Source organism: Astatotilapia calliptera, chromosome 1, assembly GCF_900246225.1.
Source record: "Astatotilapia calliptera chromosome 1, fAstCal1.2, whole genome shotgun sequence".
Taxonomy (NCBI): domain Eukaryota; kingdom Metazoa; phylum Chordata; class Actinopteri; order Cichliformes; family Cichlidae; genus Astatotilapia; species Astatotilapia calliptera.
In genome coordinates, this window is record NC_039302.1 from 365,531 (window position 1) to 377,850 (window position 12,320).

The 12,320-nt window shown below is 39.4% G+C and overlaps 1 protein-coding gene across 1 annotated transcript in view; it reads right to left on the minus strand.

Moving 5' to 3' along the window:
- Positions 1–22: 22 nt before the first annotated feature.
- LOC113026898 (mucin-2-like) overlaps positions 23–12,320 on the minus strand; it is a 40,314-nt gene continuing 28,016 nt past the window's right edge. The window contains exons 32-47 of the mRNA XM_026176205.1: positions 11,708–11,952; positions 11,410–11,593; positions 9,201–9,405; positions 6,771–6,943; positions 6,605–6,674; positions 6,302–6,417; positions 6,178–6,209; positions 5,926–6,094; positions 3,807–3,902; positions 3,628–3,668; positions 2,577–2,828; positions 1,374–1,475; positions 1,034–1,162; positions 902–941; positions 691–808; positions 23–393 (exon numbers count right to left, since the gene is read on the minus strand). Coding sequence (XP_026031990.1) covers positions 192–393; positions 691–808; positions 902–941; positions 1,034–1,162; positions 1,374–1,475; positions 2,577–2,828; positions 3,628–3,668; positions 3,807–3,902; positions 5,926–6,094; positions 6,178–6,209; positions 6,302–6,417; positions 6,605–6,674; positions 6,771–6,943; positions 9,201–9,405; positions 11,410–11,593; positions 11,708–11,952 — 2,174 coding nt within the window. The 3' untranslated portion in view covers positions 23–191. The remainder of the gene's footprint in view (positions 394–690; positions 809–901; positions 942–1,033; positions 1,163–1,373; positions 1,476–2,576; positions 2,829–3,627; positions 3,669–3,806; positions 3,903–5,925; positions 6,095–6,177; positions 6,210–6,301; positions 6,418–6,604; positions 6,675–6,770; positions 6,944–9,200; positions 9,406–11,409; positions 11,594–11,707; positions 11,953–12,320) is intronic.

The following is a 12,320-nucleotide window of genomic DNA, read 5'->3' on the forward strand; positions in this document are numbered from 1 at the left end:
CCACAAAGACTTGGTGTAAATGTTCATGTTGCAGAAAGACTTTAATGTTCATCACCAAGAAAAGACAGTTTACATCACAGTGGTATGTTGTGATACAGAAAAGGAGCATTTGTTTAACCAGAGATAAGAAAATGAGGCACACTCAGTGTCGAGGTGGTCGAGCCATTGTAAAGCATTTAAGTTACTGATGATCAGCGTCTCCTGCGGCGCTGTGGTTTGGGCGTTGTCCCTTCCACGCATTCTGTTTTGCTGCACTGGCATGACTGAACCATGGTGTAGCTGTGCTGCAGCTTAGACCCATCAGCACAGGTAAGCTCCACCTGCTCCACACTTGTGGTGGCTTCTTGGCAGCACTCGCAATTGTGTACCATTGTGTTGGCTTCCATAGAGTACCTGAACACACACACAGAGAAAGACCAGTTAATGAAGTCTGCACTAGTTACAGTAACTAATCAACAGAAAAATCTGAATGTTCTGTACAATGCCTAATCCTGAGTGGGTGATGTTTAAAGATGATCATTACTTTATTGTTGCACTCATATATACTAGTTCTTATTCATTATTCATGAGTTTGCCTACAGCAGATAAATAATAGTGTATTCTTTGGTATGCAATGAAAACAGTGAACATGTAGCAGCCAGTTAAGGGAAATGAAGGCGCTCTCGGTTAAATTTCAAATAATAGACTCACATGGAGAAACTGTCACAGTGTCCAGCGCAATATGTGATGTTAACTGGCTGTGCGCTCTTGCAGTTGTTCAGTTCAAGGATTCTCTGCTCCTTCTGGGTCTTACACAGACTTATATTGCCTGGAACATATAACAACAGTTGCACACTCACGTGAGGCACATTTTTAAACTTTGTTCTTAACATGTATTTAGTTATTTAGTTTGATGGCTTACAGGTTGGGCAGCACCCACTGGCATCTGTTGTTTCAGTGCCCTGGAGGAGGAAGACATTTCATGTTGTGTGAAATATTCAGCAGTAAAATGCAAAATCCACCAATCTGATCCGTAAAAGTCTAATAAACTCACAGGTTCACAGTCCAAGGGGTTAAAGGGAGGACAAGTAGCCTTGGTTTCCTTGGTAACAAGCTGTCCGTTGAGCTTCTCACAGGTATATTGCACACATTTGTCATTAGGAGGTGTGTAAGAGCTGTTGACCTGTAAAACCATGTAAAACAGCAATTCTGGCTCAAAACACAGGGTACCTGTGTGTCATCTCATTTCAAAAAGACTTTTTTGGCTTTGAATTTATAAGCTTTTGTTTTTTAGGTCCTAAATTGCTGATTAGTTTTTAAGAACGAAAAAGAAAGGAGTCCTGCTGTGGTGCTTCTAATGCTAGCATTTATTCGCTGTTGGCTGCAGTACTGACCTCAATAACATGCACCGTCACGTTGTCAGGTGTGGTGAAAATACAGTCCATCTGAACACATGTTCCACAACACTTTCCTGGTTCAGTCTGATATTCATAACCCTGCGAAAGAGTGAGATATGAAGAGTGAGAGAGCTTTGTAAGGAAAGAAGTATGTGTGTGTTTGTGTAGACCTGGGGATGCTGGAATATGCTTCACTGTGGCTGAATTAAAACATGTCTGCATGTGAAGGACCACTTATCACAAATGCTTGAATACAGTTGTTGCTAAGGGGGCACAGCCAGTTAGTAGGTTGAAGGGCCAATGACTTTTTAGCATCGTCAGGCATTCTTTTCTTTTCATTATTGAAAAACTGTATTTAATATTTACTTAAGTTATTTTTATCTAATTTAAAAATGTATTTGACTACCTTAAACATCTAAGTGTGACAAGTATGTAAAAACCTAAGAAATCAGTAAAGGGCTAAAAAGGTTTCATCATTACTATTTGCACAACAAAATGAAAGAAGAAAGCCAGTATATAAAGGATAAGTTAAACACTTATGTACTTAGAGGCTAACTTATTTGTTAATGATGCCTTCATAAAGTTCTTAAAGAGTAGCGTTTCAAAATCCACAGTGCTTAATAACATTTAGTTCATTATCTGAAACGTACTTTTAATTCTTCTCTCACCTTAAAGGTATAAAGGCCAACTTTCTATTGGACGGCTCCACCTCATTAAGAAAACATTTGAACAACAGACGGGTGGTGTTTCTATGTGCCCAGTAAACGTTGTGCACCTGAGTGATATTAGTGATATCCAATGTCAGTGACATCATAGCGAGTTACTACTAAAATAAATAGCAGAAATGCTGTTTAGAGAAGTCTGAAGGATTGCGTGTGCATACATATGTGGCCTCATTATTTGAAGCTACAGTTGTGTTTAATGTAACATAGCAACACCATTTCAGCAATGAACATTATTTTCTATTGCAGAAAATAAGAATAGCTCTGCTTCAGTGTTTTGTTTTGGAGTTTTTTTAACCAAGTTTCACAAAGCTGTTCATTTCAATTCACATCTAAGGTTCTAGTTTTTTGGTGCTATTGTTCTGGACCTTATACTGCGATTTGCTCAGGCTGGCTTGCTGGTGTGAAGTGTGGGGCGATGATTCCTCTTTATGATGTAATGAATGTGTCGTGCGAGTTGGCATGTGAATGAGCTTACAGCAGAACAGTTTTCGTTGCAGACGACAGGTTTGCAGATAACGATGTTCAGCTTGGTGACAGGATCCATTTCGGGGCCACAGTAACATTCCTGGCAGGGCCCGGGTGTAAACGACTCTGACGTTGTTGATATTTCTCCAGCTCCTGATGGTGTTGTTGTTGTTACTGATGCTTGTTCTACAATTGATTGTGCTTCTGGTGCTTCCAGCGGGGGTTCTGATAGTGTGTCTGGTGTTGGGATCTTGGTACCAGGCTAAAGAATTGTATGTTATATATTATATTAATTGCTTCAAGGAATATTTCATACCTCTATATCTATTTTAAGCCTTATCGTAATGATGAGTATAAAACAAAGTTCAGCACAGAGAGAGTTAGCTGGCTTGACAAAATCTAAAACACCAGTCAAAGATAACATATATAAGGGGGTGTTTTACATGTCAACTGAGCACTCCCTAGTCCAATCAAAGATCGTATCAGTGAAGTGAGTAATAGAGATCTATAAAGAACATAAAAATTGACATAAAAAAAACACTTTTCCAACAAATAGGAGAGACTGGTGATTTCATCGCCACAAGTGCGGTAAAATTAACTCAAGCTATAAGCACTTCATGCGGTCTCCGTGCTGCTGTTTATTTCTACCTGCACATTAGAACCCTATCACTTTGAACTGCAGGGCTGAATACACGTTAAAGCTACTTGGTGTGTTCAGCTGTGACACGTGAAGTTTTGCCTACAAATGTAACTGATTTACTTGCTTTCCAATAGCTGCGATTGAAATGAAGACCTAACCATCCATCTGAATACATACATTCCAGCGAAAGAGCCTCACACAATTTTCACTGTTGTAACTTTACAGCTGGGCTTCATTCAGTTTTCAGTCAGGCACAGTTTAAAAAGTTGAATATACTGATGTAAGTCATACATACATCAAGTGCAGGATGCTGCAGTATGCTGCACTTTGTTATGTGTATAATTCAGGACAACAGATGGTTCTTGTTTAGTGTATTAGGGAAAACCACTTCTTGTTTCCAGAGTTTGAACTGTGTGCTTACCTTGTATTCAGTCATGTTATAGACACATACACCTTTAGGAACTGCAGACACAAAGAGACATGGGTTTAGTTAACATTCACACATATGCATTGATGATCTGTTGTAGTTTACATTGTACTAGACTCCATCCATTTATTCATTCACTTCCATTCACAGGCTGATGGATTAGAGTGACATACCACAGTTGTAGGATAGACAACAGGTGCCATTGGTAATGCTCAGTTGGAAGCCCAGCAAGCACGTGGGAGGAGGAGGACACAGGTTTACGTTGCATTCTGTTGCAAAAGGAACGAGAACTTGTCAGAATGTGATGATGAAGATTTGCACAACTTTCCATTTGATAACAATAACTTGAAGAACCAGGAAAGCAACTGTTTACATGATTTAGTACAAGCTGGGAAGGGACTTTGCTGAGCCAAGCTCTCTTTTAATTTAATTCAATGAAATGAAATTACATTTTATTTATATAGCTCCAAAACACAAAAACAGTTGCCCCAGGGCACTTTATGTTGCAAGGGTAAGACTTTACAATATTGCAAGGTCTTACCCCAACAGTCAGATAACCCCTATGAGCAAGCACTTTGCTGACAGTGGGAGGAAAAACTTCCTTTTAACAGGAAGAAGAACCAGCCTCAGGGAAGGGCTTATATCTGCTGTGACTAGCTGCGGGTGAGAGGAGAAAGACAGGACCAAACACAAGCTGTACAAGAGACCCAAAGATTAATAATAACTAATGATTAAATGTAAAGTGGTGTATGAAAGTGTATACCTTCCATTTAACTTTTAAATATCTTACGAACAACAAGTAAGCCAGCAGTCTGAGAGTGAAGGACTGTGTTGACCTGTATTGACCTTAGTACTGTGACCTCAGTACAGTACCTTGGTACTGTGAGGTCCACACATACTCATATGTGCCATTGCCAGAAGGTTGGTTGTGTATTCCAGCACAGTGGAAGGGCTGGACAGGGCCATAGAAGGTCCTTAACCCACGAGTAGGACCGGTATCTTCTACTCAAGACTTATGATGACACCCGGACTGCCGGACTAGCATTGGGATGAAATCCTTGGATCTATTATCAGACCCTGGTGCACAACGATGAACAGGCTCATGTGGATGCAGATAGTTCCTCAAGGATAAAGGAATTAATATCATTGAATGGCTTCTAGGATTACCTGACTAAGTCCCATATAACGCCTCTACAACATTACGCTTTGGTCCATCCAACACCACCAGGTTGCACTTTAGACTGTCCAAGAACTCAGTTATACCCTAATACAGACCTGGGAGGAGTCCCTCAGGACACAGTCGGTGATCCACTACCCTGCACCGTTAAGTGCTTGGCATTTCCCATCATGGTGTCCCCCAGGAGATCCCACAGGAGACCATCTATATATCTGACATTGCCAGATTTAAGCACATGGGCAAACAACTAAATATCATTTTGAGTTGCTGCTAAGAAATTTTACAAAATGGACTAGCCTGCCACATATTTTTTTCACTTTGATTTTTGGGGTGTCTTTGAATTAAGCCCTATGTAGGTTGATAATCTCCATTTTCATCAAATAATATGACACGCTTTTAGTCCTAGAACATTCATCTATATCAGTTGAGAAAAGCAGCGTGATCGTTGTCCCTGAGATCTGATGTTTGTTCCAAAACATTGTAATCAACAGATTAATGTGAATGTAGTCTTTTTTTTTCTAAACAACCATGTGATGATTTCAAAGAACAGCAATAAGTACATTGGCACAAGCTCTACCGATCTTGATTTTTCTGTGATTTTGAGTTTTCGTTTTCATTATTATTCACTGACTGAGATGGAGATTTCAATCACACAGAACCAAGCTGCCTCTGAAAAGCAAACAGAAATGCAAATGTGCATATTTTCCATTAAGCTAAATAACTACGTTATGAATGTGCCAGGCATGAGACTACCTCCAGGTGTTATCTGGCATATTAGGCTCAGAAGGTGGAGTGGGTTGTCCACGAACCGGAAGGTTGTTGGATTGATACCTTACTCTTCTAGTTTGAGTATTCAAGTATCCTAAGTTGCCGCTGATGCATCCAATGGAGTGTGTGTGTAAATGTCAGAAAGCACAGAGGGATGAAAGTGCTGCGTGAATAATGTCTGTGATCGACTGGACGAGTCTTGTAACAAAAACGCTTTGAGATGAAATTTGAGCATAAAGACAGTACTAGTCCCAGGAAAGGCAATTTTCATCAGTGTCAGTCATCCATTTGTGTGATATCAACGGCAAGACATTGTTTAAAGCTAGTTCAAAGACACTAAAACTGACCACATGACTGTGTTGTGCAGCAGTTCACTGTATTGTTGACCAGTTGCTGGCCAGGCTCGCTGCAGTTAGGACTTTGTACAGACTGGCACTGAACAGGCTCACACTGGACGCTCATGGAGTCCTTGTCACAAACACAGGTTTGACAGTCACTTGTCCAAGTCTCGCCCAGCTGTTTAAAAGAAACACACCGATTCAGATTCACACATCTTATTCATTGTTAAGAAGGCATGAACATAAGAGCAGAGTTCTCACCTGTTTGGGTTTTCCATCAGGTCCAACACAGGCTGAAAGGCAATCACAGACAGTAGCAGGTGATGTTTGGGAGAAAAATATTTCAAAGCCCAGCAAAATAGCGTTCTGCAGAATCTGGTCTTACCACAGGTGTCAACACATATGTCATGTACTGTGTTGAATAATGTGGTACCATGAGGACAGAAACAACCTTCCTTAGTGTTGTTACTGGATGCCACTGTTTGGTATGCCGTGTTGTATCTGATGAGAGAAAATGAATTAGCCCATCAAAAATAGAGATTGGGCTAATCTTGATTAAAAATATATATATATTTAATTAATCCTACTATCAAAATATTCCATATCCCCCCCAGAAAATACACATCACTAAATTCATCAGGGTCATTAAACAAACAAAAGTTCTTCACACTGATATGGTTTACGCTACCCGTTGTTGCATGTAGGCTCTACGGATGGACCACAGGGCATGTACACTTTGTTGCTTGGACACTTGTGCTCTGAAAGATGGAAGTATGTTAAGAGCACATTGTTCAGAACTGCAAAAACCAAATAACCAAAAAATCAACTGTATGGATATAATATGTATATCTCACCACAGAGCCCATTGGTAGCATTTCTCCAATCGATACAGATTCCTTCATTAGAACATTCAGTGGCATAAGCCTCCAGACTGCAGCAGCTGTTTTTGCCAAGATTGCAAGTGTCAAAGACACATGATGTCACAAATGGTCCTGGAGGTACAACTTTGTGGCATGGTGCAAATAAACTAGAAGACATACAAGCCAGAGTGTATCAGGAAAATGATTATTCACAAAATGTGTACAAACATTCATACATCATACAATGACTAAAAACGTCCATATATGTAATAGGCCAGTTACTTGTCTCAGTGCTATCGCTTAGCTTATAAACTTCGTACAAAAAGTGAAGAAACTAGTGTTCGGTCAATTATTTCTTTGTTTTTGTTTTTGGTAAAAGGACTGGATAGTGCTTTTACCAAAACAAAAACAAAATTGGTGAGTGGAATGGACAGTGCTTGTCTACTCTACCTAAGCACTCGTGCCTCATAATGTACAACACCCCTCATCCAGACAAGCACTTTTCTTCCTATGTGTGTTAAGTGTTTTCAATCTAACATTCACATGGATCTGATGGATGCATCAGTGAGCAACTTGAGGTCAATATCTTACCCGAGGATATTTGGCATAGAGACTGGAGGAGCCAGGGATCAAACCACCTAACTTTCAATTAGGAGTTGACCTGCTCTACCTCCTGAGCTACAACCACCCAGACTGCTGCTCTGCCCACAAATGTGGGCTCTTTACAAATGTGGTACCATTTTATAAAGCTTGGCCTTCAATTTGGAGACGGTACTAAACCTCTACAAACCACTGTAGCAGGGTCCATGCTCACAGTTGTTTTTGATCAAGCACCAATAAGGTAACCAGAAGCTGAAAACCAGTCAATAGAGTTTGCTGTAAGGCATTTGTAGAGAAGATTTGGCAAGTTTTTCATGGGCGCATACACTAAAGTCAGTGGCTCCATTTAAGGAGAAATAAACAGGCTCTAAAACATTATGATTTATACCATACCATCTATATTTATAAAGCACTTTAACATAAAACCAGAGTTCACAAAGTGCTGTACATATGCAAATAGCATAAGCAACGTAAAAATAAAATTAAAATACGATAAAATAAGATAAAATGAAATAAATAACTAAAATAAAATAAAACATGTTCAAACAAATTGAGTCAATCTCCTTAAACAAAGGCTTCAGTGAATAAATATGTTTTGAGAAGAGTCTTAAACTTTATTTATTGGCAAGAAGCACTGTTACGACAAAGAAATACCATGTCCTTCCTTTTTGTGTTAATTTCAGTTATATCAATAACCAGTTATAGATTATAAAAGCTCCTCCCATTAAATTTTCTTCTTTTTATTTTTTATAAGTATTTCCCTAATGCTGTTAAACAGAGTAAGGCAGCTTTTCCAAATATCCTGGTTTAATTTTTGATGCTGACATTATTTTATGTGCACACAGAAACAAAATATGGTAAGAGTTATTTCATCTAGAATTGATGAATTTGTGGATCTTTTTTAGAGAGTGAGGAAGGTAACTGAAGAAGAAATACACAGTGCATCATGGGAATCCCCCGGCAGCCTACGTCTATTGCAGCATAACTAAGGGAGGATTCAGGGTCACCTGGTCCAGCCCTAACTATATGCTTTAGCAAAAAGGAAAGTTTGAAGCCTAATCTTGAAAGTAGAGATAGTGTCTGTCTCCTGAATCCAAACTGGAAGCTGGTTCCACAGAAGAGGGGCCTGAAAACTGAAGGCTCTGCCTCCCATTCTACTTTTAAATACTCTAGGAACAACAAGTAGGCCTGCAGAGCGAGAGCGAAGTGCTCTAATAGGGTGATATGGTACTACAAGGTCATTAAGATAAGATGGGGCCTGATTATTTAAGACCTTGTATGTGAGGAGCAGGATTTTGAATTCTGGATTTAACAGGAAGCCAAAACAGGAGAAATCTGCTCTCTCTTTCTAGTCCCTGTCAGGACTCTTGCTGCAGCATTTTGGATCAGCTGAAGGCTTTTCAGGGAGTTTTTTGGACATCCTGATAATAATGAATTACAGTCGTCCAGCCTGGAAGTAATAAATGCATGAACTAGTTTTTCAGCGTCACTCTGAGGCAAATTGTATCTATTTAATAGATCAGATTGGAATGGATGACTGGAGAACTGTTTACTAGGAACAGAACTTGGCTAAGTCATTCAGTACTGTCTCAGTTTCGTCTTCATCTGTATGCTCTGCAACTTTATGATACATATACTATTGATTTAGGATATTTGCAGCGCTCCTTCACAGGCTGTCAACTTGACAATCAAACTGGAAAGAAAATACCATTATACCACATTCCCCAAATCATTCTGTTCTACATGTGCAGAATAAGTACATTTTTCTATCTACCAAAATGAAAAGTATAACGAGTTTGCTGAACAGTTTGTGGTTCTCTTTACCTGGTAGTTAGTAGATCACAGACAGCAGGTTCACAAACAGGTGGTGTTGAGTGTGAGGGCTTTGATGTGGTTCTGGGTGTTGGTGGGGTTGTGGGGATAACGCAGGGTGTATGTGGGACCTGCCACTCGCCTGCAGTGTCTGAGCAACTTCCCACCTGGCCATTTGGAGAACGGCATTCATTGCTCTGGGAGTTGTCACAGGTACCTAGTAAAGGAAAAGCAGCAGAATGAAGCCTGAGCAGTAGCCTAAGAAAGAAACTTATTATATGATCAATATCAAAGTTATGTAGGCATACCTGCATACTAACATACTTCTTTTTCTTATCTAATCTTCACTCTAATTAAATTTACAGTTTGTTCAAGACATGTACAGATATTTCTTTAAATGGGAAATTAGTTAACATTTCAGTACAAACATAATTTTTAGCGGCAATCAAAATGTTTTATACCCACTACAGATCAAACGTTTTAGAACACCCCAATTTTTCCAGTTTTTTATTGAAAATTATGCAGTTTAATGTCTCACTGCACTCTGAAATTAAAGCATAGTACAAAATGACCAAAATGTACTAAACTTTTGTCCAGTCAGAACAGCTGGACACCCCTGTGGCACTCTTTCTACAATAGAAATCAAATATTGTTCAGAAGTTCTTCCCATATCTGTTGCAGAAGTTCCCATAAATGAGGCACTGCTTGGTTGCTTTGCTTTGTCTCTTCTGTCCACTTCATCCCAAACCAGCTCGATGGGGTTTAAGTCTGGAGACTGTGGTGTATGCTCAACAGCATACAAAGATGCTGCATGATGAACCAAAGATTTCAAATTTGGATTCATCAGTCCAAAATACCTTCTTCCAGTCTTCAGTGGTCCAACAGCAGTTGTTAATGGCCCAGACAAGCCTCTTTGTCTTATTCTGGCATCTTAGCGATGGCTTTCTTGCTGCAAGCTCAAAGTCTTCTCTTCACAGTTGAAACTGGGACTTCCTTACCACGACCACTATTAGGCTGTGCTTGAAGCTGTTGTCCTGCGAGCCACCAATCACACAAGCTGTTAACTCTCCAAAACTCTGATTCATTTGTGGCTTTGGGTCTGCCAGACCTCTTCCTGCCAGAGTTTGTTTCTGAGTGCCTTTTGATGGTGAAGGAAACTGTACTCACTGACACCTTGACATTCTTCCTAATTTCTCTGTAGATAAAAGACCTAACCTTTTTAGTGTTAAGATGGTCTGTCTCTTCCATTGTTAATTGCATTTTTTGTAGCAACACACTACTTTCTGCAGTACAATATTGTTCAACTGATGCTGACGAGGGTATCGTACCACAGTGTATTCCAACACTGCTTTTATGCAGACAGAGGGGGTTGTAAGCATTCCAGAAAAGTTGGAACACCTGTAGCAATTAGTAGCACCAGCTTTGCAGAACAGCTTTAAATTGTTAACTCATGTTCTGTTCCCTGAAAAGGGCCTTTTTGGATAATTCTGAAATGGACGTCATTTTTCAGTTTTGAGTAACCTTATGTTTTTTTAACCTCTGGCAGTTCACCACTTACCTTTGTACCATTTCAAGCAATTCATTGGACCTGAATGACATGAATTGCAATAAAAAACTGGAAAAATTGGGGTTTCTAAAACTTTTTTTTTTAAGTATATAACTTTGTTTGTGTTGCATTTTTAATTTCTCTTGGTATTTGGGATTAGTTAGATGTGTGAAGTTTAAAAAAATCATGACTCTCAGCTGGAACTGCAGTAAAACAAGGTGAGGAGTTTAATGATATGCAGCAGGAATTACAAAACTATAGCTATAACGGGCTTCAGTATACCAGAGAATTGGTATTGGTCTGAAACTGAAGCTTAGTTCCAGACTTAGTTCAACTAAGGCCCGAGGGCGCGATACCGCAAGCCTCGCCTCTGTCAGTCTGTCCCAGGGCAGCTGTGGCTACAACTGTAGCCTCCACCAGTGTGTGAATGTGAGAGTGAATAGTGGAACTGTAAAGTGCTTTGAGGGCGTTGAAAAGCGCTATATAAATGCAGTCCATTATTATTATTATTAACCAAAGTGTGCTGAGGCTGTCTCACCTTCTAGATTGGATATGGATTAGAGTTAAATTTGATTGCAAGTGGCCCAGGAATCTTTTCTATTATTAATATTTGGCTTATTAATGGTCATTGTTTAGACCTGGGTTAAAGATTGGGAGAAGTATTCTCTAACTCACCACATTGTCCCTCTGTGTTTCCTTCAAAGAGGGAGTAGGGAAGGTCAATGCTGAATGAAGAGCCTGAATAGACTATTTTTGCACTGATGTCTTGTAACTCCAATGTGGTGATTATATCTGTGCTAGTAATGCGCAGGACAGAATTGCTATAGGCAGGATAGATCTTTTGCTGATTGACAAACACCTGTAGGTAACAACACAATTTACATTAAAAAATAGTGTGAAACAAGCATCATACTCATTTGAAAGATTAACCATTAGATCAGCTTTCGCTTGGTCAAATTGAATTATTGCTTACCACATTAGTTGGTATTCCTGAAGACATCAGCTGAGTCAAAACCACTTTGAAAGATTTATATGTAACAGTAAGAACCTTGGGACAGAATGTACTGCTTGATGGATCACAATCACGGTTCACTACAACAGTCAGGTTATATTTAGCAATAATCTCTTTGACCAGGTAGTAAGAGCAATTCTCATTGAAATTGTAGGATTCTCCATCAAATGTTAAGTAGTGGGATCCACACCAGACACTGCACACACCTGCAGGGTGAAAAGAATCATGTATAGAAATGTCAAGTAATAACTGGAACAGGAAAAATAGACAAGCGTCATAAGTTAACAAAAGACCATAGATCTGCCTAAACAGTCAGAATGCAGGCTGATCTAATTTTATTTATAAAGAACATTTAATACAAGGTTGGCCAAAGTGCTGTAGATAAAACAGAGTATTGCACAGTAATGTAAAAACTTCACTATATGGACACGTGCCCACTCACAACAATAAATATGCCACAAAAAGACGATAGACAATAACAGCCTAAATAACTAGCAACAACATGAAGGGTATTCATGGCCATTGATCAGCGGTGGCTTTTCATGTATTTACAAGCCTCAAGGCTCTGACACAA